A 23,247-nucleotide genomic window follows, 5' to 3' on the forward strand; every position below is an offset into this window, starting at 1 on the left:
ATATATTCTCTAGATGTTCATACTGCAAAAGCATGGTACCTATGGTGGTGCTTCTGGGAAGTGTGAATTGCTGGAGAGGAGGGGCTAAATGTGAGGTTTTTTGATTATTTAGGGGTGTGTTCTCAAGGAAACTGTAGGACTCTAGCCTGTTCCTTCCTTTTTTTTTGGGTCTGGATGTGGTCAATTTAACTCTGTTGCCACTCCACAAACCAAAAGCAAGGATCTACCTAATTGTAGACAGAGGTAGCTCTAAATCTGTGATCAAAACTAAACTTTCTCTTAGGTTTGTGATATAGCCCAGTCGGTAGAGTGCTAGTTCATGAGGTTCAGTGTGCCATCGCTCTAGCACCACACTCACTGGGCCTGGTACCATGCATCTGTGATCCCAGTATTCAAGAGGTAAAGGCAAAAGTATCAGAAGTTCAAGGTCATGCTCAGATACATACTGAATTTTTGAAAACCTGGATGTGTCAAACAAAAACACTTTTTCAATGTGACCTTATCATTTCAGGGTTTTTCACTTTGTTTTGTTTGTTTCAGTGATAGAAACTAATATACACACCTTGGAAGATTAAAGTTCATAAGACAAAGAAAGTAGAATCAGGCCCAACTCAGGGAATGCAAAAAAGGCTGAGAACAAAAAGACCTAGGCATAGAGAAGTATGTATAGAAACTCTACCATGTCTTTCTGGGTGGTCGCCTCTATAGGTCTCACCTGAGTGAGGTCAGTCTGCAACCAGAATACAGCAGGCCAACACTGGTGTTTTGGAACAAGGGTTTGAGCTGTGAAGAAGAGAGAAGGTTCAGTTAATGGTCTGAGTAGGGAAAAGTGGGAGGAGCAAAAGAAAAAGAAGTGTTATACTAGAAACACTATGTGTGGTAAGGGAAGATGTTTGTGAGATTGGATGGGTGAGAGAGGCAGTAGAAATATAGACCAATTAGAATTTGTAGCAAGGGCATTCATGAGTGTGAAAATAAGAATGTGGTGTAACCAGTGGTAGGTAATAAAAGTAAGTGGGCAGGATGGCAAGTGTGCTAGAGTGAGTACAGGGTCATTCAATGAGTGTGGCAACGGAGGTATGAGTGGAGATCAGAGAGCTGGAACAAGTACCGGTGGGTATAGGAAGAGAAAAGTAGAAAGGATGGGATGCGTGGGCATAGTACTGATGTAATATGAGAGATCTGAGCAGACATCAGAATGAAGTATAAGAGAGAGGCAAAGGCAGTATTAGATTGGAGGAAGGCTGTAGTGAATGGGCTGGGAATCAGGACAATGGTATGGCAAGAGTAGGTGGGTGGAACCTATAACTCTGGGTAAGGCAAGGGCAGGTGGGTAGGACACCAATGTTAAAGGCAAAGTATGTAGGCATGGATAGAGTGGGTAGTCAGGTCATAAGTTGTTGAAGCAAAAGAGAGGTAACCAAGGCTGGGAAAAGTAGGTGAAGCAAAGTATAGCAAGACAGATGTGGTAGGTACCAGTAAAAAAGGTGGGGAAAGGGAGGTGAACAAGTCTTCATGGACAAGTGATAAGTGGAAATGATAATAAGGGGATAGGTGGACTGGGAGCAGAATATAAGTAAGCATTCATAGGTGGGGCAAGAGGGGGTTGTGGGTAGGGCCTTTGTGAATAGATGGGGCAAGTAAAAATTTGGTATGTTAGGATTAGGTGGATGGGACAACAATAAATAGGATAAGGGAGGGAGCAAGTCACCAGTAGAAAAAGCAAGAGAAGTAGGTAGGGATAGAAGTGGTGAGCAGGGTACCATGGAAGGTCACAGGAGAAATATGGGTAGAAACAAATGGCAGACCAAGACAGGGAGGTGGTGGGTAGGGCTTTAGTAAATTGTTTGGACAAGTAGGTGGTAGGTAGTGTAATCTTTAGATAGGGCAAGAAGAGGTGAGAAGGGCTGGGAAAAGGTAGGTAGAGGCTCAATAGATATTATAAAAGTAATCTAAGTGAGTATTAGTTGGGATAGCAACCGAGGGATATGAGTGTGGATGGAGTAGGTGGGCCAACCATCAGTGACTAGAACTAGAGACAGGTAGGCTATGCTGCAAGAGGCAGAATGTGTAACAGTGAATGGGGCAAGGAGGCAGAGCTATAGTGAGCGAATGGGGGCATCAGTGAGCCAGGTAAGGGTGGAGGTAGATGAATGGTGTAGTTGAGTCTTGAGTAGGTAATCGAGGTACCATTGAGTGTGACATGTAGGATGTGGGTGTCTAATGGTAGATAAAACAAGAAAGAGAACTGGATGGAGTTTTAGTGCACGAGTTTAGGAAATCAGGGGGCAGGTATGGCTGAAGTGAACAAACAGGACCAAAGATGACAGACTAGGTGAGGTAAGAGAGGTGGGCAGAAATCTCACCAGGAGCTTCAGGATTTTCTCCACTTTATTGAACTTGGCTGATCCCGGGACCCACATGTCATTCGTGTGGGGTAGGTTAGTGATAGTGAAGTTAAGAGTGCACCTTAGCAGAGCAGAGCTCAAGGCTGCAATTAGATTAGGAGAGAAGTTACGTCCTGACTCATACAGGAACTAGATTTAGGGTTTAGGATATATTTTATATTCATATCGCTGGGACCCATGTATTCACATGTAGGACAACAGTTCGAAATGTCTCTGCCAGAATTAAACAATGAAACCCCTTATTTTGAATGATATGAATACCCGTAATGAAATACTTATTTACAATTAAAATATAAGAGTAATATGCTTTCAGCCTTGGTAAGACACCACATTTTATAGCAGACAGCAGTTCTTGCTGAGATCCGTAACTAGTTAAAATGCCGAGAATAATTTTAATGCTTAGGTATACACAGAACATCTGTATCACCCCCTCCAAAGCTTAGGCATTATCACAAAATAGGAGGAAAGAAGATAAAAGGAAGATGGGAGGGACCTCTATAGAATGCTGTCTTTAACACACTCCATGGGTGATGCACTTAAATTCACAACAGCTGTTACCTATACAAAGTTCCATCATTGATGGAGGAGGGGCTCATTTAGCCCATCCCTTGCTGAGGAGCTATTAGCAAGTAATAGGTTCTGGGGGTCATGGTAAAAACATGCTTTGCAGTTATGAAACCACTGGATAATTGCACATGCTTCAGTCACTGCTTTTGACTAATTGTTTTCTTTATCTGTTGATTCCATTCATGCCACAGCATGGCACCTGTACATAGCTTTATCTATGCATCACTAACATGGGGCATGTCCATCAGAGGAGGAGACCCTGGATGTCTAGGGCACAGGGTCAATTTCTCCAAGCAGTATCAATTGTCAGCTCAGAGTAAAGCCTTGAGTCAGAGTGTTCCGAAAAGGAGCAAAAGCATTTAGAGCCATGGAATCTATACACTTGGTCATGTATGTATGTGTGGTGTGCATACATGTGGACATATGTGTATGCAGGTACATGTACACGTGTATGAGACCCAAGGTTAATGTCAGGTGTCTTCTCCAGTCATATATTAAGGCAAGGTCTCTTGCACGGAACCCAGAGATTGCCCTTTCTGCTAGTATGGTCTTTCTAGTTTGTTACAGAGAGTCCCTGTATATTCCCTCTTGCATTCTGGGAAGCTGCTATCCTCACCCAGATTTTATGAGGGTTCTGAGAACACAAACTCTGGTTTTCAAGTTTATGTAGCAAGTACATTATTTATTGAACTACCTCAGCACAGCTCTATTTCACCAAGATGACAACTGAGAAAGAACAACAGAGACTCACCTCTGGCTTCCACACTCATGTGCATGCATACACACACACTCACTCACACACACATTCACACAGGTGTCTTGGTCATTTGGTCAAGTGACTCAAATTAGGAAGCTGATAAATTCATGGGTTGATGTTTTATGCATTGCTTCCTGTACAAATTTGTTCTTTACTAACTGGTCTGCTGGCTAATACTGTTTCAAGGCTTTGAGAAAGATTTAGAAGTCAGTAGACACCTACATTAAGAGGTAGGCAACAGAGAATGGCTTTGGAGGCTGATTATGGGGTGGGAAATAGTATTCTAGAGAATTATCAGACCTTTGAAGATTCTCTATCACTATCAAGGGTCAACCTTGGGATGCTGTGGGACATACCCCTAAATCCCCTCTCCTGCTTCCTGCAATTACAGGAGCCACTAGAATTATTTTCAGAGAAAATTTTACCTCTGGGATTGGAGATGAGATTTGGTATATTTGAAGAAACAATGCTAATCATAGAGACTGTGTGGAGAAAAGATATCCATTTAAAGTAGAGACATCCTCTATGTAGAGATACCTTGAAGAGTGTCTTAATCTGGGTTCTGTTAGGTTTTAAATTGCTATTCATTCTCACCCTGGAAGTTCAGTGAAGAATGAAAAGGGGACCAAGGGCTTTTACCTTCTTTTATTTCAAAGAGCTAGGTTTAGTGATAAGTGTAGTAGGAAATTAAGGAAACTTAGAGTGCTTACCTCTGGGGGTAGTAGCCAGGATCTGGTCTGTGTAACCTACAGAGATAAGAGGAGATTCAAACTGTAGTAGAATTGAGGGAAAGGGGGCCTGGAAAGGGAAGGTATGGGCTTTCCAATATAGCAAAGCACAGATGGCTTATGCTCACCGTTGACATAGAGACTGTTCTGGTCCAGGATATAGGGGCCCAGCTGGGTGACACTCTGGGTCAGATTGCTCAGCTCCTCATATATCTGTTCACTTTCCAGCCTGTGGCCAGCAGGGTCTAGGTGGTAGGTACAAGTGGCATCCACTCCTGTGGCTGCCCTATTTTTCTCTGGTCTGGAAAGGTTAAATAAGAAGAATGATGGTAAATGGATTCCCTGAGGAGGGATTCTGAGACCCCTGGATCACATGAAGGATTCAGAGGAACAGAAATATCTGATAGAGACTTACAAAGTCAGTTGTACATTTTCTATCTTATTGACTTCCAGTAATGTGTGACCCTGGGCAGACAGTGAGTCAGAAATTTTTATCAGTTACAAGAATCATATAAACAAGTGCAGGTTATGGGAGAAGGAGAGATCATAAATGAGACATATGAAGAATAATAATCAGAACACCAAAGGTCAAAAAATAGTGAGCATAAAGGGCATATTTGCCTTAAGAGAAATCATGTGGTCAGCATTAAGGTCCCCAGGAAATGTTCTTTTATTCCAAAGTAAGGAGAGGAAGGAAGGAATCCAGAGTGGATGATCAGAAAGAAGTTGCAATTTTGTTGATGGATTGTGAAACAAGTGGTAGAATCAGGAGACATTTTGGTACCAGATATGGTACTTCCTGAATTCTCCTGTGCATAAGACATGCAGAAGTAGAGGGAGGAATTTGAACACAATCTTTGGTCTGAGAGAACTTTAAGTAACTGTAGCTTGATATTTTAAGGACTCACCTGAGTAAGGTTATCCTGCAGCCAGAATATAACTGACCAACACTGGTTTTGATGAACAAAGGTCTGAGCTGTGAAGAAGGAAGAGAGGGATGAGGAGGAGGAATGAGTGATAGAGAGGACAGAAGTGAAATTTACAAAGCATATGCATAGTCAGGATGATGGAGACAGTGGTTTCTTCAAGGGGCATAGCATGGCCAGGAGGTGGGGATGGATGCAATGAGCAGGACTCTTACCAGGCTTTGTAGGGTTCTCTCAGTGACATTGAACTTCCTGGATCCAGGGCGACCCATATCCTTCTTAAACTCCAGGTTAGTGATGGTAAAATTGATGGTGAAAGGTACCAGGACAGGGCTGGTTGCTGCAGAGGGGATGGCAGAAAGACAGGAAGGAGCTCATGCTTTTGTTTCTCTCTGGACTTCAGGACTGGGCAACAACTATGTACATATTTAAGTACCGTGGTGATTTGTTTCTGTAAGAAGCACCAGTTCTTTATGGGGGTTGAGGGGGAGAGACCTTACCAGATCTTCAACTTAAGATAACTTGTAGGCTTGCTGTATAGAGGTAACTTCATCATGAAGCAGAATGGAAGTATATCTTTCTCTCCAGGTAGCTATCATGCCTGTAGTCACCCCTTGCTTCTGAGATTTTATGATGTAAATCTATTTTTCTCTGTTTTATTTTTCAAATTTACTATGCGGGGCACTTGCAAGCCTATAATGTGCTTGGACCATACCCTTCCCTTACACAGCTCATAGCCTTCCACTTTTTTTGTTCCCACCTCCCACCTCTCCTATTCCATCTGTTCCCTAAGACAGCAACACTTTAACTTTTTATAATCTATTCATAAATATTATACATAAACACATATGGAACCTAAGATGCACAAATGAGAGGAAACATATTTGTCTTTCTGAGTCTAACAATTACAATGTATAGCCAGTTACATCAGTTTTCCTACAATTGAAATAACTTATTCTTCATTGCTTCCATTGTCCATATGTAGCACACACTCTTCACTGATTTTTTGTAGACATTATAGTTGGTCCTAAAACTCAGCTATTATGAAAAGTGTTGCAATAAGCACTGATATGCAAGCTTCTCTGATCTATGATGACCCAGGGTCTTGTGAGTACACACAATGGTACAATAGGGTCATATATTAGCACAAATACAAACAGCCAGAAAAATGTAGATAGAAACTCTACTAAGATTTCATTTCACTTTTCTCAGAATGGTAGTCATCAAGAAAACAAACAACAGTGTAAGGATGTAGAACTCTTGTACACTGTGAGTAGTAAGTTATGTTATTCCCACCATGATGGAAACCATGACAAAGGCTTCTGAAAAATAATCTACAACTTTTCTTAGAGATGCACATATTTATTATTGATTATTAACTAAGGCATTAAATAGTGTGTCTAACTGGAAGAAAAAATTGTACTGGCTACATAATTGTAGTAATTTCATGGCTTCAGATGGTTTGCTATATATATCTATAAACTCTTAATTAGATTCTTAGACACTGACATTCAAAGGTTTATCGCATAAACCTTATAATAGTCAGTAGAGGATAATTTTTCTTTTTTTGTATTTGTGTTTATGTATATTTATGCATTTGTGACCAGAGATCATATCTTCTGTCTTCTATTTTTTTTGTATGGTTTTTGTTTTCTTTTTTGAGAAAAGATCTCTCACTGAATGTAGAACTCAGTGACTTGCCTAGACTAACTGACTCATAGACCTCAGGAATGAATGTTTCTATTTACATGAGTGTTGCAGAGAAAAACTTGGAATCTTATGACTGTGTTAGAAGCACTTTCCTTGACTGACCAATTATTCTAATCCTAATGTGATTTTTTTTTACATTAAGATTTTTTTTTTTTTAGTTCTTATACTTTTATGGCCTAGGCAATATGCTATCAAATAAGGAAAGATGCCAGTAACCACTGGAAATTACTTGTAGACAGATCCAATTCTGTTCATTCTGACAGTTGACTTGTCAAAATAAAAAGTGGGGAGTGAGTAGACAAGATCACACAAAATCATCATGCACTATAAAATGAAATATGGTTTCTAATCTTGGCCCTTGGACATTCATTCCCATGAATTATGCAGACAAAAGCCCTTTATTTATTAATTGTCAAGTAGCCAAGACATACATGTATTTGCAAATGACCTTCACTCTCATCTCATCAATCAACTTAAGAAAAAATATATTTCTTAACACAACATGCTGGTCAGCTGGTTAGTTATGGAAATTAAGTGGCTGGTCTCAACTGCATTATTATATAAATTTATTCTTAGTTAATAAGTCCACCAGTTTCTATCTCTGAATGGACTAAAGAAAAAAATTTATAAATGAGAGGCCAACAAGATAGAATAATTGGTAAAGTGACTACTGCAGAAGCATGAAAATTTAAGTTCAGGTTTCTAGCACCCATGTTCAAAAGGGTGAAAGAGGAGAAGCCAAGCACTCTTGTGCAGGTCTGTAACCACAGCTTTGAAGGGGCAGAGACAGGTGCACCCCTGGAGTTCACAGGTTAGCCAGCCTAATTGAATTGATAAAGTATAGCTTTTATGTGAGAAACTGTCTTTAAAAATGTGGAGAGGCTGGAGAGAGACTGTCACAATTCACTTAATAGCATTAAGTGATGTTAATGTAATTTCCACTTTACAGATGGAAAGTATGGCTAATGGGAAGCTGAATAATTTTTTTCCAGTTCATGCAATCACAAAGATGAAGATATGCATATAAATAGTAGCCATGATATGTATTATTGCATTAATTTATTGCCCACTTAATATGTGAGAGGTGGTGCTGTTATACTAGGTCTATATTATTTTTGTATTTTAAGTAATTTTTAATCATTTAAATGTATTTATGTGTGTCTGTCTGAATGTGTGCCATATATACAGAAACCTTTTGGGGCCAGAGAAGACATCAAATCCCCTACAAATAGACTAAAGGCGAGTGTGGGTCTTCTGGAAAAGCAATCTTCAACCACTGAGTCATCCTTCATTTCCATAGTTTTATATTTCAAGTGTTGATTATCAATGGTTCTTTCAACATAAACCCTGGGGTTTCATACAAGACAATATCATAGCAGTGTAAGTTTTAGAAATCTCTGTGTGGTTTGAATGAGAAATGTTGCTGAAAGGCTCATGTGCTTGATTTCTTGGTCTCCAGCTGGAAGAGTTGGTTGAGAAAGTTGTGGAGCCTTTAGGAAGTGGAGCCTTGCTGGAGGAAGTGAGCCCAGTCTCACTTTCTTTCTATTTCCTGACTTCAGAGGCAGTAAGAACAATCATCCTCCGTTCCTACCACTATGCCTCCTCTTCCATGACAGATTACTGCAAATGACAACTCAGAGCAAAGCTTGATGCCCTGAAGGAGCTGCTTGTGGAGTATTTTGTTACCACAATGAGAAATTTAACAAACTACTATGTCACCAGATTATACACTTCACACTACTAGATACAATACAAGTTGTTTATAAGCACCAAATCTCAGTGATAAGCAGATAGACTTTTCTTGTTCTATTTAAAAACATTTTTGGTACCTTTGGCAGTTTTAATATAGAAAATATTGCAGAATAGGTGGGGAAGGAATGCAGGAGACCAAAATTCTAGGTTCATAGATTTTGGACAAATCAAACCTTTAAAATTCTGCTAAAAAGAACTATGCTTTTGTGATCAGGAAATTAGAAGAAATAATATATATTTAATCTATTCAATAACAAAGGTTTTTTCTTTTCCCCTCCCCCTAAAAAAACCAAACCAAACCAAACAAACAAACAAATAAACGAATGAACAAAAAAACCTAGCTCTTATGTAGCCCAGGCTAACTTCTGATCCTTTCTCCACCTCTCAAGTTACAAGTATGAACTGCAAGGCTCATTTGATGTGATGCTGTTTGGAATTTTGTGCATGCTAGGTAACCATTCTGCCAACTAAGCTACATACTTAGTGCCAAAACATAGTTAGTAAAACAAAATTATGCTGATTGTTTGATAAACTAGAGATTTGATCAATGAATGTGCTTGCTCCTTGGGCAATAGCCATTACAAACTAAATAAATACCCTCATCAACTTGCCATGGTAGAATGTATACTAGTTATAGATGTTGGATGGTGTAGAATTCAAGGGCCAAAGGTGTTAGAAATGGGTTCTAGGGAACATTTTACGTGTTTGGTAAGTGTTTAGTAATCAAAAATTCCCCAGAGACCTGAGAAGACTCTACTAAATCTCTTTGGTGTCCTCCAAAATTTTTTATCTTCCTCAGATCTCTGCTTATTTTTAAATGACTTGCAGACCTAAACAGTGGAGAATTCATACCTGTTGGGGTAGAAGAAATGTTTGGCATTCCTTCAGAAACAGTGGCCATCACTGAAGCTGAAAAAAAAAAATTCAAGTGTTTTAACTGCAGACCCTACCCATGAAGAGACATAAGGAAGTGATGCCTTCCTTGTTCCTCCCTAAATAAAGGTGGGTTGCAGACATGGAATAGAGATTCAGACTCATGGGCTTAGTAATGAATAATGAAGTTCAAGATACTCACGCCTGGAGGTGGTGGACAGAATCTGTTGTGTATAACCTACATAGATAATGAAAAGGGAGTGAAAATTGGGTGAGATTGGGAAAGTAGGGGTGTGGGAAGAGAACACTGTGACTCTGAAATATAGCTCACCGTTGATATAGAGACTGTTTTCGTCCACGATGTAGGGCCCTAGCTGCGTGATGTTCAGTCTTTTCAGCTCCCAGTATACACGCTCTCTGTCTAGCCCTTGATTAGAAATGTTGGGGTGGTAGGTACAGATGGCGTCTACTCCTGTGGCAGTCCCATTGTGCTCAAGCCTGGGAAAAGCAGGCAAGGGAATTGACATTAAATGGGTCATCTGCAGAGGGAACCAGAGCTGTCTGGGACAGGTATGAAAGCGCCAGAAGAAATGGAACATCTGGTGTATAGCTGAAAAGTCAGGCTTATACTCTATGAATATGACAACTTCTCTGCACAGAATTTAAATCCTCAATTCCCTCAATTCTCCTTTCTTTCAAAGTCAGAGAAAAAGAATTAAGAATATCTGAGGATTAGGATCCTGTTGCAGGCTATGAGGACAGCCGAGTATAAATGGAAGAAGGATCAGGAGCTAATTTGTAACTGGAGGTCATGTGTTCTACATTTTCCAGTGCTGGGGACATAAAAACAGAAGGCAAGCTGACTAAACTAGCCTAGAAATACCTGAAGAAAGACTGGTCCAACATAACTGTGATATGTGTGTGTGTGTGTGTGTGTGTATGTATGTGTGCATATGTGTATATGTATGTGTGTGTTCATGCTTATGTATGCATGTAAATATCAGTGTTTATTCTACCTATCTTGATAGCATCTATCTTGGCTTTTGTTTTTGAGATAGCTCTCTCTCTCTCTCTCTCTCTCTCTCTCTCTCTCTCTCTCTCTCTCCCTCCCTCCCTCTTTCCCCCTCTCCCTCTCTCTTTCTTCCTCTCTCTCTCTGTGAGGCCTAAGACTTAGCTAACTGGCCATGCAATCCCCAGGACCATCCAGAACATACTTCTCTACCACTGTGTTTACAAGCACATGTTGTCATGACTGACGTTTCAGGTAGGTGCTGGGGATCAAACTTAGGTCTTCATGGTTGGTCAGCACACACTTCATTGACTGAACTTTCTCTGCAGGTCCTGGCCTATTATTATAAGGTCTCACCTGAGCAAGATCAGTCTGCATCCAGAGTATAAGGGGCCAACACTGGTTTTACTGAATAATGCTTTGAGCTGTGGAGAAAGGTGAGAGGCATGAGAACTATGCTGAGGATGAGGGTAAGGAAGACATGAGAAGAGCAAGTTGTTATCCATGTGCAGGTCTTTCACTTATGAGCTATGTATGACGTTGTTGGGGCCTCCTTCATGGTCATGTGTAAGTAGAGGTTCTGATGCTAACCATGGTTCTTGATTTGTCAATAAAGAAGGGGAGGACGATTGCTAGGCAGAGGGTACAGATTGAACTTCTGGATCCCCGAAGAAAAAGCAGATGCAAGGAAGGAAAGTGACCTTTTTTGCCATGCTTTGGAGGAAGAAAAATACAGCAATCATGTAAAGTCTCGGGAAGAGCTTGGGCCTGTGGCCTCTGCTACAAGCAGGTGTCCAAAGATGTTTGGCAAGGTCTAGCTGGGATTAGCCAATGACATTTAGGGCAAGTGGAGAGATGGAGATAATAAGTTTCAAAGGGCATGCTTTTTCATGTGGGAAATATCTTTGCCCAGGAATTGTGCTAAGAAATCAATTTATAAGGAATTTACTCTGTGTGTGTGTGTGTGTGTGTGTGTGTGTGTGTGTGTGTGTGTGTGTGTTTTATTCACAGATTCAAGGGTCCCAGGAAGGGCCTGGTGGAACTGTCACCTATCGGAGCTAAAGGTGGATGGAAAGGGAAGCTGGGAGTTGGTAGTTCTACCTTTTTCTGGGAAAAATCAGTAGTGATTTTTAAAACTACACTCAACAGTCATGAATTGGGTTAGTGAGTGTTACTTTCTTCTGTAGGTGGGCTTGTATACACTGGAGTGGGTGTCTCACCAGTTTCTGCAAGATTCTTTCAGTGGTGTTGAACTTCCTGGATCCAGGGTGATGCATGTTCTCCACATACTTCAGATTAGTGACAGTGAAGTTGATGGTAAAAGGAACCAGCCCAGAACCTGCTACAGTAAAAGGAAGGCAGGGATGAGAGAGACACATGCTTTAAAGTTATTTAACTACTTTTCTCTCTAAACTAGTGCTGGGGCATCACCTATGGACAATCACTCAGAAGAGATTTCTTCAGAAGTGGACAGTTTCATCATAAAGAAGCTCAGACATCAGTCTCAGCTGATAGGTACCAAGGATGGATATGGTTACTCTTGACCGGTTAATGTACCATCAACCTTAAAGGAAATATATATGATTCTCTAGGAGGCTGAAAGTCATATAAGTACTATCGTTTTTGAATTTTTGTTTAAACTAAATATTTTCTCTGACACCTGCTTATTTATTGATTATGAGTGTGTCTATGTGTATGTTTGTATGTGTGATATGTGTATGTTTGAGTATGTATGTGTGGGGTGTGTTGGATATATCTGTGATTAGGTATTTGTGTGCACATATGTTTGGGGGACATTGTATGTGGGACTGCATATATGTGGGTGACAAATGACACCTAGACTGTTTTCCTTCAGGAACTGTTCATCATTTTTTTTAAGACAGGTCTTTAATTGGCCAAGTACTCATAAGATAGGCTAGAATGGATTTCCAGTGAGTTCCAGTGATTCTCAAGGCTACATCTCTCATGAGCTAGGATTATAAGTATGTGACATTTCATCCCTTCTTTTCTTCTTTCCTTTCTTCCTTCCTTTCTTCTTTTCCTCCTTCCTTCTTTTTTCTTCCTTCCTTCCCTTCCCCTTCATTTTTATTCTTTCTTCTCTCCCCTCTCTCCTCCATTTAGTATGGATTCTGGGGTATTGAACTCTGATCCTCAGGTTTGCAAGGAAAGCACTTTAAAACTTATCTATCACACCAGCCTTTATTACTGTTTTATTCTTAAGGAACATATGTTGGTTCTTCATGTTAGGTCCTATTTAAAGAACTTATGTACAATGGATTTGCTATTGTGAATCAAATAATTATGATGATATTCATTTAACAAGTCCAAAACCTGGCAAAAAAATGGCTTAGTGGATTAAGCTGCTTGCTGCCAAGCCTGCTGACTTGAGTTCTATCCTTGAAAATCACATGGTAGAAGGATAGAGCAGAGACCTTCAAGCTGTCTTCTGACTCCCACATTTTTTTCTATAGTGATGCACCACACACACACACACACACAAACACAAACACACGCTCTCACACACACATACACACATATAAATTAATCAATCAATGAATGTAAATAAAATATATGGAGCCAATGGGAAATTAAATAATTTCTTAAATAACAGATTCCATCTTGAAAATAGGACATACTATTATATTTATATATTGTTTATTCATTTAACACATGTGAGTTTATGGTATTGTGTTAGATTCTGCTTATCTTTGTATTATTAATAACATTTTTAAGAACTTTATTTATTTATTTGATATTTTCTTTATTTACATTTCACATATTATCCCCTTTCCTGGTTCCCCCTCTGAAAACTCCCTATCCTATCCTCCCTTCCCCTGCTCAACAACCCACCTACTCCTGCTTCCTGGCCCTGGCATTCCCCTTTACTGGGGCATAGAGCCTTCACAGGACCAAGGATCTCTAGAACTATATTTCAATATTTCAATAGTTTTTATATAAATCCTATAATTCTTTCTGACAAGGTCTCATATAGCCTATGCTGGTTTCTAACCAGCTACATAGTAAAGGATGACAATTTTTTTTTATCATCCTGTTTCCATTGTCCAAGTCCTATGATTAGAGCATCCCTCAACATGCCCAGGTTAAATGGTATTAGAGGTGGAACTTTTGGTTTCATGAATGTGAGGCCTGCAGTATACCAGCTAAGCTATAGCCAAGCCTTTGATTTTCAATCATGAAAATTTAGCATAGCAGTGTTATTATAGTGGCACTTCCATCACCATATGATATAGATCTCTCCATTCTCATATAAAATAGAAATAGCCAGCATAGATTAAATTCCAAAGGGTAACAAGATGGGTTTTTCTTGCCCAATTTTGAGATATTACTGATATTTTCAACTTTAATTTTTTAGCTTTTAAAATTTGTGGTTGGGGAGGATATATACACATCTGTGTTTGCATGTGCATATAACTCAAAGGAAATTTGTGGGGATGTGTTTTCTCCTTTTATCATGAGGGCTACAGGAATAGTTGGGTTTGCACCCTCCATCCACTGAAGCACATCTACAGGTCTGAAACTTTTCCTAGTTCTCACAATAAAAACATTGCAAATAGGGTGGAAAAAAAAACCCAACAGAACATAATCCTAAAATTAGAGGATTTGTTATCTAATCATTGATTCATCAGGGTTCATCCATTTAGTACAAATCAAATCTTCTTTAAATATCTAATAAAAGAATACAACTATAGTTTTTACACATAATGATGGACCTGGCATATATTTAAGTTAAAAAATATAGTCATGAAGAATTATGTAGAGTAACTACTTACCTATTCAATAACAGGAGTCCTTTAAGCAAGCTGTAGATGAATTGCTCAGTAGATAAACCAGGAATTTGATGTTTTGCTGAAATGGGTGGTGGCACTGCAGTGACTACACACTAGATATCTAGTCTCATCTCACAGCCTTGCTGTTTATACACTTGTAAGGGCTGGGGAATGATTTGGAAGCTAGTGGCCAGGGATAAGTTTCAGAAACAAGTACAGGAAGTTCTGAATGCCAAGGAATAGATAAGATTAAGCAGATTCTTGGAAGCTTTGGAAGAATATGTGAAAGTCATCAAAAGTCAATTTTAGGCTCATCTAACACATGTCACTTCTTCTATTCTTTCTCCTGACTCTAAGGATTGTAGAACCATTATAAAAGTTGTGAGAGGTGAGAATTCCTACCTGTAGGACTGGGAGAGTTGTTTATCATCCCCATAGAAGCAATGGTCATCATTGCCACTGTGGAGCAAAATTGTCAGATGATTAGAGTAGAATGGACATTATCTTGGAGACATCCTGGAGAGAAAATGATTTTGGGGTAATTTTGTTTCTAAATCTTTTTCTATCACAGGTTAGAGATGAGGTAGGTTTGTGTCCTTTAGCAATTTCATCTGAATTGAAACATTTATTCCAGGAAGGAGACAGAAGGCTGGTGAGACTTACACAATAAACAGATTTTACAAATAAAGCTAAAACTACGAGATTTTTGAAGGCCCAGGGTTATTAAAGCAGTGAAAATCTTTGAGGGCAGAAGATACTGAATGGATGAATTGCCTGGAAGAAACTCTGTGACCTGGTAAGGTACCTGCAAGTCAACTAATGAGCTCTATAGATCCAGCCTGTGTGAGGTGTCACCAATGCTAGGGTAATTATTGGTGATGAGGCTGCCTGAGTCTTCCTGCTCTTGTGAGTAACCCTAATAAACTCACTGCTCAGTCAAGTTTGATAGTACTATAATTGCTACTTTGGTGTGTCATCACTTCCCTATATGGGGTGAGTAGGTGTTTTTGTGTCACATATCTCCAAGAAATGTCTCAAACAACAGTTTGTGAAATGGAGATTAGGACCTGACTTCTTTCATTCTGAAATCCTATACCATATGTGGGAATCATAGATGTGGTTGAGATTTATGAAAACTGAGAATACTTACTCTGAGTAGTGGTAGCCACAATCTGATGTGTGTAACCTGCAGAGCAAATGAAAGAAAGAGTGGAGATGGAGGGGAATAATGAAAGGGGTGTAAGAGAAAGGAGAATTTGGGCTCATCAGTACAGCAAAGTGAAGGCAGCCACTGCTTACCATTGACATAAAGACTTTTGTCATTCAGAGTGTAAGGGCCCAATCTTTTGACACCATAGGTCAGCCTGCTGATCTCCCCATATAACATCTTTCTGTCCAGTCCAAGGCCAGTGGGATCAGGGTAGTGAGTGCAGACAGCATCTACTCCTGTGCCTGCACCATCATTTTCAGGTCTGTGAAGGACAGGTGAGACAATGGATAATAAATAGATTTATTTTTTTCCATTTTTTATTAGGTATTTAGCTCATTTACATTTCCAATGCTATACCAAAAGTCCCCCATATCCACCCACCCCCACTCCCCTGCCCACCCACTCCCCCTTTTTGGCCCTGGTGTTCCCCTGTACTGGGGCATATAAAGTTTGCAAGTCCAATGGGCCTCTCTTTCCAGTGATGGCCGACTAGGCCATCTTTTGATATATATGCAGCTAGAGTCAAGAGCTCCGGGGTACTGGTTAGTTCATAATGTTGTTCCACCTATAGGGTTGCAGATCCCTTTAGCTCCTTGGCTACTTTCTCTAGCTCCTCCATTGGGAGCCCTATGATCCATCCATTAGCTGACTGTGAGCATCCACTTCTGTGTTTGCTAGCCTTATCTATAATAGCCAGAAGCTGGAAAGAACCTAGATGCCCCTCAACAGAGGAATGGATACAGAAAATGTGGTACATCTACACAATGGAGTACTACTCAGCTATTAAAAAGAATGAATTTATGAAATTCCTAGCCAAATGGATGGACCTGGAGGGCATCATCCTGAGTGAGGTAACACATTCACAAAGAAACGCACACAATATGTACTCACTGATAAGTGGATATTAGCCCCAAACCTAGGATACCCAAGGAATAAATAGATTTATTAAGGAGGCATCCTAAAATGCTGGGACTGGGCAGGAAGTAGCCACAGTAAATGAAAAGGTTGTTAGAGGCCCAGGGAGGTGGAGCAACAGGGAGGTTTGTCCCCAGTCCTGACAACCTGGATTCCATCCCTGGAACCCACAAGGTATAAGAAGAAAGGTGGAGCCAATAATTATCTTTTGGCTACATATGGATACCATTATATTGGTGTTCACACACACACACAAATTCATGCAGGCATGCACACACATGAGTTCAAGCACTCATACACAGTCATACATGCATACCAAACAAAGAACAATTTTTAAGAAGGAAAAAGGAAGACTGGAATAGACAGGAACCAGCATTTGATTCTGTGCACATTGATTTCCACTAGACTGAGACAATGAAAAGTCATGGAGTTATGAATTTTTATCAAACACAAGACTCAGATTGCTACTCTTGTGTCCTGGTTTCTGAGGAGTTCACATTATCAAGGCAAGTAAGAAATTGATTTAGGACTGACAGCAAATGGAAATAACAAGTTTTGTCTTCAAAATAACCAGAGTGCAGAATCTGAATGTGTAAGAAAAAATTCCAAAGACAGAAAATGGGAGTCAAAATTCAGACAGGATCATTAGGAGTAATAAAGTAGTGATATTGTCTACTGGGTATGAGATAGCTGGGGAAGTGGTAGGATTAGAAGACATCTTGTGTCACTGCTTCCTCACTTCACCTGAACAGCGGTTATGTGCAAGGACAGCAAGAAGGAAACTGAGTGTGATTTTAAGTCTAGCACCCCAGTTCCATGTCCTGAAACCCACCTGAGCAAGGAGAGTTTGCAGCCAGAATACAGGGCTCCGACACTGGATTTTTTGAACAATATCCTCAGCTGTGGAAAAAGGTCAGAAGAATGAGGAGAGATGAGGTGGACAGGAATGAGAATGGAATGGTGGTGAGACATTTCATCCTTGGGGTCAGGCTTTGATGGGTGGGGTCTTCTTGCAAGATTTCATCTTTGGAGTTTTCTTTCAGGGGCATTGCATGGCAGGTAGGCATACCTTTGTGCAGTGCTAGAAACAATATGCAGGACTCTCACCAATCTCTGAAGGGTTCTTTCAGTGATATTGAACTTTCTAGATCCAGGGTGACTCATGTCCTCCTCAAACTTCAAGTTAATGATGGTGAAGTTGATAGTAAAATGCTCCAGGACAGGCCCTGCTGCTGCAGAGGAGGTGGGAGGAAGACATACACAAAGGTTATTGTTTCTCTCTGAACTTTAGCTTGGGGGATCAGCTGTGTTCATGTTCTTGCACTGTGGAGACTCTTTCTCAAGGAAACACAGCTTCTTTGAAAAGAAAACCTCACACCAGCTTCAACTAAATTACACAGGATTGCTGCATGGGGCTAAATTCCCAATGAAGCAGAAAGGAAATACATCTCTCTTTTCAGATGGCAAAATATCTATAGGTTTCTTCCTTTCTGAAGTTCCTTCTTAAAACCCAGTCTTTTCTGAAGTCAATAGTTCTTCAGAGAAATACATGTTGATATTGATTGAGAGACAGATAGATAGATAGATAGATAGATAGATAGATAGATAGATAGATAGGTAGATAGATAGATAGATAGATAGATAGATAGATAGATAGATAGATAGATAGATGATTGTATGTTTGTGCATGTCAAAGCATGAGTATGAAAATCAGAGAAAATTTTCAGGAACTGGTTTTGCTCTACCACAATGTAGATACCAGGAAGAAAAATCAGTTCATCATATTTGACAGGAAACATCTTTATCCTCTAAGTCATCTCACCCACAAGTTTGTATGCGGCAGTCTGTATGTGTCCCATATAGGGACTTTACATATAGAGGTTCTTTATTTATATTAGACTGATTGCTTGCACTGGATAAAATATTGTAATGCAATGGAAGTAGTATGAAATAGAATACAAGTGTAAAACTGCAGCAAATTATTAAGGATTTGCCATCAAGTCTCTAGGTGGCAGGTTCCACAGTTAATAATGGACATATGTTGTAGTTTTTATGCATTCTATGTACTCAGCATATATGAGGGTGTGCTATTGCACTAGATCTGATTTTTTCTTTATGTGTATATTTATGACACTTACATATGTCATATGTGTAAAGGCCAGAGGGACAACCTTGGGTGTCACCATCTGGAATATCACATACTTCCCTTGGCATAGAGGCTATCATTGGCCTAATGTACATCACTTATGTGATACTAACTGTCCAGGGAGGATCTTCATATCTCTACCTTCAAGATATCTATATCTGTATCTATCTATATCTATCTATCTATATCTATCTATCTCTATCTCTATCTCTATCTCTCTCTATCTCTATCTCTATCTATATCTCTATCTCTATCTCTATCTAATCTATATCTATATCTATATAACCATACCTAGCAATTTTACATGGGCTTAAGGAATCAAATTCATGTCCTCTGCCTACAAGACAAGTTCTTTACTGAACTACCACTTCTGTCCCTGAATTTGTTTTTGACACAATGGCCACTATACCCTCCAATTCTCACCTAGGAGCCCTGCTGGTTTAGATTCTTTAAAGGACTAGGAAAGAATTTAAAGATACAGACAACCTATAGGATTCATAATGAGTTTTAGAAAATGACTTGGGATGTTGAGTCTCAGGCCTAAGAAATCCTCTGGGAACTGAGAAGACCTGTCATCAAGAGGTAACCTTGGGCTGCATAGGGAGGTGTCACTTGCTCTATTCCTTCTTTGTCCTGCTGAAATTATAAGATCCTCTTTAGAGAAAAAATTCTAGCTGTAGGACTGAAGACGGGAGTGATCATCCTGCCAGAAATGATAATTATAGAACCCATGGATTAAAAGTATACTAGTTGTTTAGAATGAAAAATACTTTCATTTTGAAGCTATCAGAGGGGGATGCACATGTGTGAAACTTTCAATTTAACATGCAAGTATGCATATGTATTGCACTGCATATGGGGCCAAAATACAACATCTAGTGTCATTCTTTTTATAAATTATTTTATTGTATTTTACGTGTGGCTTTGTGCACATGAATGTCTTTATAGCATGTGCATATCTGATGCTCAGGAAGGTCAGAAAATGGTATATTTTCCCTTGGAAATATAATTACACATGGTTGTAAGCACATGGAATAGAACCAAGGTGCTCTAGGAGAACAGCTAGTGCTCTTAACTGCTGATTCATCTTTCCAGCCCCTCAGGTGTTGTTCTTCCTCAAATACTTTATGTTTTAAGCCCAAGGTCCAATTGGGTGATATCATTGGTCAGTTTGCTCAGTTCCCAGGAGACCTACTTATTGTCCTGCCAAGGTCATAGGACCAGAAAAATCACAATTTAACTAGACTGGCTGAGCAGAAAACCACCAGGATTCCTCTGTCTATTCCTTCTGAAGCTAACGTTACAAATGTAGGCCATGATGCCCAGCTTTCTATACAGCTGCTAGGTATCAAACTCCACACCCACTGCAAGCATTTTCCTGAGCTGTGCCTCCAGCCAGACTGAGAGCTTTTAGGGCATACATGTTTGTTCATCTCTAGGAGGAGAGAGGCTTAAGGAAAGAAATACAGATGGGGGCTTGTGTTTCTTTTTATTTCATGAGGCTGGGACTTAAAACTTAGGAGAGACTTAATGAGCTTCAGAATACTCACTTGGAGATGTGATAGACTGGATCTGGTGTGTATAACCTGAAGAGAAAAGAAAAGAGCGATAATGGAGTAGAGTGAGGAAGTAGGGACTGTGACGGGAGAATGTATGCTCTGTACAAGAGCACACATGGCCACTGCTCACCATTGATGTAAAGGCTGTTCTTGTCTAAGGTATAAGGGCCCAGCTGAGTGACATTGTTGGTCAGGTTGCACAATTCCCAGAATACTCGTTCACTGTCCAGCCCAGGTCCAATTGGGCCTGCATGGTGAGTACAGATGGCATCTACTCCTGTGGCTGCTCCATCTTTCTCAGGCCTGAGAAGAACAGATGAGAATAATGATGATAAAGAGATTGCCTAGGAAGAATCTTAAGGTGAAGAGCAGGAGAGGAAGGATCCAGTGGAGATGAGATGACTGGTGTAGAGGTGACACATGAGGCTTATATTCTCTGAGTGTACTGACTGCCGGTAGTCTGTAAACTTCAGCAGACATGGAGTAAGATGTTTTTATTGAATGTAAGACACTAATCCATGTTCTCATGGTGTAAGGAATAGTGTTCATGTTAAAGACAGATGTGGACTTGGGAATTAAAGCAAAGACCAGAGGCAGTAATATCTGTGCTTGTTAGCTTTAACTGTCAACTTGAGTCACCTGTAAAGAGAGCTTCAATGAGGTTTTATCTACACTGTGCCATCCTGTCATCATGCTTGTGGGGAATGATCTTAATGAAGGTAATTAATGTGGGACTTCCTAATCAATGTGGTTAGCACCAGATCCTACGTTAGGGATTCTGAAGTGTATATGAATGGAGAAGTTAATCTGAGTGCAAGTGTGAGGGCATGCTTAATTTGATTTCTCTCTATTCTTGCCTATTGGTGTGTTGTGAATGTTTCAAACATTAGCTGCTGTGACTTCCTTGAAAATGATTCTAAACTGTCACTTGAGATGTAAACCTAAATTAAAACATTTTCCCCCAAGTTTCCTGGTCAGGGTACTTATCACGGTATAATAAATAATACTAGATCAATATTACAAAAAAATTCTACTGACAAAATTGAAAGCCCCAAGGAAATTCCCTTATATTCCACAATGAGGGAATGAAGGTGGGAATTCAGGATGGATGAGCAGGAAAAGTTCAACAACCAGCTGATGGTCTGCAGGCTCTGGGGGTTGCTGAAGTGGAGGCTGTTGGTATTCTGTCTGGACTTCACCTCCACAGTTACCTGGCAACAGCCAGGTTAGGTCTAGTCCATTATAAGAGGGGCTGCTTGCCCCCTTCTTTCTCTCTTACTCTCTTACTCCTGGTTCTCTCCATTGCCTCTTGTTCTCTTGCTCCCTGTATCTACCCCTTTCTTTCCCCCCTCTCTCCATGTGGTCATGGCCGGCCTCTACTTCTCTCCTCTCTCCTCTCTGCCTCTATTTGCCTCTACTACTCTCTTAACTCCCCTCCCCATGCCCTAAATAAACTGTAGTCTATACTATACCATCATGTGGCAGGTCCCTCAAGGGGAAGAGATGCCCTTGGCATGGGCCCACAAAGGCACCCCTCCCCCCACACCTCATCACATCCCCATAGAACATATATTTATATTCCTTTATCTTTTTATAATCACAAGAGAGGTTGTATGACTAGGGGACACATTGGGTGCTGAATCTGGCCCTTCAGGATTTACCTAAGGATAATGAACATACAAGAGAAAAGGAAGGAAGACAAGAACCCTTTGGGTCAGGGACACAATGAGGATCTCTGCCTTGTTTTTGTTAGGATTTACCTGAGTAATGCCAGTCTGCAGTTAGAATACCGGAGGCTGATACTGGTCTTATTGAACAAAGGCCAAAGCTGTGGGGAATAGGGAGAAGGCTGTCAATACAAGAACTGAGGGATACAGACTCTTTTTGAGATGTGTGATCCTATGGAACAAGGTAGAGAGTAGTGTGTCCTTTTTGTAGGGTGTGGCCTAAGCTGATAGGTGTGGCTTACTTCTGTGTAAAATCTGCATCTACTGGACAGAGCTCTTACCAGTCTTTGTAGGATTCTTTCAGTGGCATTGAACTTCCATGATCCAGGGTGATTCATGCCCTCTTCATATTTGAGGTTAGTGATGGTGAAGTTGATGGTGAAAGGCACCAGAGAAGAGAGTGGCACTAAAATGGGGGTGGGAGAAAGACTCACTGAGCTGCTGTGTCCTCTGGGAATTTGTGTATCTTCCAGTGTTATAGAGTCTTCCTCTAGGATCACAGCCTTCCCAGGGAAGAGAGTAGAACAAGTATGACTTGTTATGTATCGAGCATGAGTGGGGTTTCTCTATGGGGTTCAGTATACCATGGTGCAGAGACTAATCACATCAGACCGCATGTTGAGAAAATTCTAAACTGCAACTTTATTTTCTGGGTTTTGATATAAGGCAATTTGTTTTTCTGAAATCCATGTACATATTATTTTTTTAAAAGTAAAGCTTGTGTATTCACGTGTTTTGTGAGATGACTATTTATAAACACTTAATTGATGAGTTAGGTTTAGGACCCATGACCACCATGCAGTAGAAATAAAGAGCAAATTCTCATAAGGAGTCCTCTGATTTTAACACTCATGTTATAATTAATTTAAGAAATATTTTTAAAGTCAGAGAGAGGATTAGGGACAGACTCAGTTCCTAAAGTCAAGAACTCATTCCAGACCCATCTGCAAAAAAGCCAGGTGTGATGGTACACACCTCCAGTGTTCAGGAAGTGGCAACAAGAGGATTTTCGTGATTCACTGGCCAGGCAGCTTCTCCTACTTTGTAAATTCCAGGATTGTGAGAAGTGTTGGCTCAAAAACAAACTGTGGGTGTTGCCTGCAGAACAACATCTAATACAACCTTCAGTATCCACAGGCATGTGAGTGTATGTATGCAAGTCAACCTGCTTT

The 23,247-nt window shown here is 40.2% G+C and overlaps 1 protein-coding gene across 3 annotated transcripts in view; it reads right to left on the reverse strand.

Moving 5' to 3' along the window:
* The window catches only part of Muc16 (mucin 16), a 179,377-nt gene that overhangs the window by 79,431 nt on the left and 76,699 nt on the right, over positions 1-23,247 (reverse strand). For all 3 annotated transcript variants that reach the window (XM_011242634.1, XM_011242636.1, NM_001378248.1), the window contains 20 exons: positions 22,357-22,481; positions 22,109-22,176; positions 20,479-20,651; positions 20,340-20,375; positions 17,751-17,875; positions 17,476-17,543; positions 15,818-15,990; positions 15,669-15,704; positions 14,921-14,977; positions 11,951-12,072; positions 11,088-11,155; positions 10,053-10,219; positions 9,924-9,959; positions 9,701-9,757; positions 5,602-5,726; positions 5,369-5,436; positions 4,589-4,761; positions 4,443-4,478; positions 2,367-2,491; positions 716-783 (listed from right to left, as the gene is read on the reverse strand). In XM_011242634.1, coding sequence (XP_011240936.1) covers positions 716-783; positions 2,367-2,491; positions 4,443-4,478; positions 4,589-4,761; positions 5,369-5,436; positions 5,602-5,726; positions 9,701-9,757; positions 9,924-9,959; positions 10,053-10,219; positions 11,088-11,155; positions 11,951-12,072; positions 14,921-14,977; positions 15,669-15,704; positions 15,818-15,990; positions 17,476-17,543; positions 17,751-17,875; positions 20,340-20,375; positions 20,479-20,651; positions 22,109-22,176; positions 22,357-22,481 — 1,906 coding nt within the window. The remainder of the gene's footprint in view (positions 1-715; positions 784-2,366; positions 2,492-4,442; positions 4,479-4,588; positions 4,762-5,368; positions 5,437-5,601; positions 5,727-9,700; positions 9,758-9,923; positions 9,960-10,052; positions 10,220-11,087; positions 11,156-11,950; positions 12,073-14,920; positions 14,978-15,668; positions 15,705-15,817; positions 15,991-17,475; positions 17,544-17,750; positions 17,876-20,339; positions 20,376-20,478; positions 20,652-22,108; positions 22,177-22,356; positions 22,482-23,247) is intronic.

This window comes from Mus musculus, chromosome 9, assembly GCF_000001635.26.
Source record: "Mus musculus strain C57BL/6J chromosome 9, GRCm38.p6 C57BL/6J".
NCBI classification, from domain to species: Eukaryota; Metazoa; Chordata; class Mammalia; order Rodentia; family Muridae; genus Mus; species Mus musculus.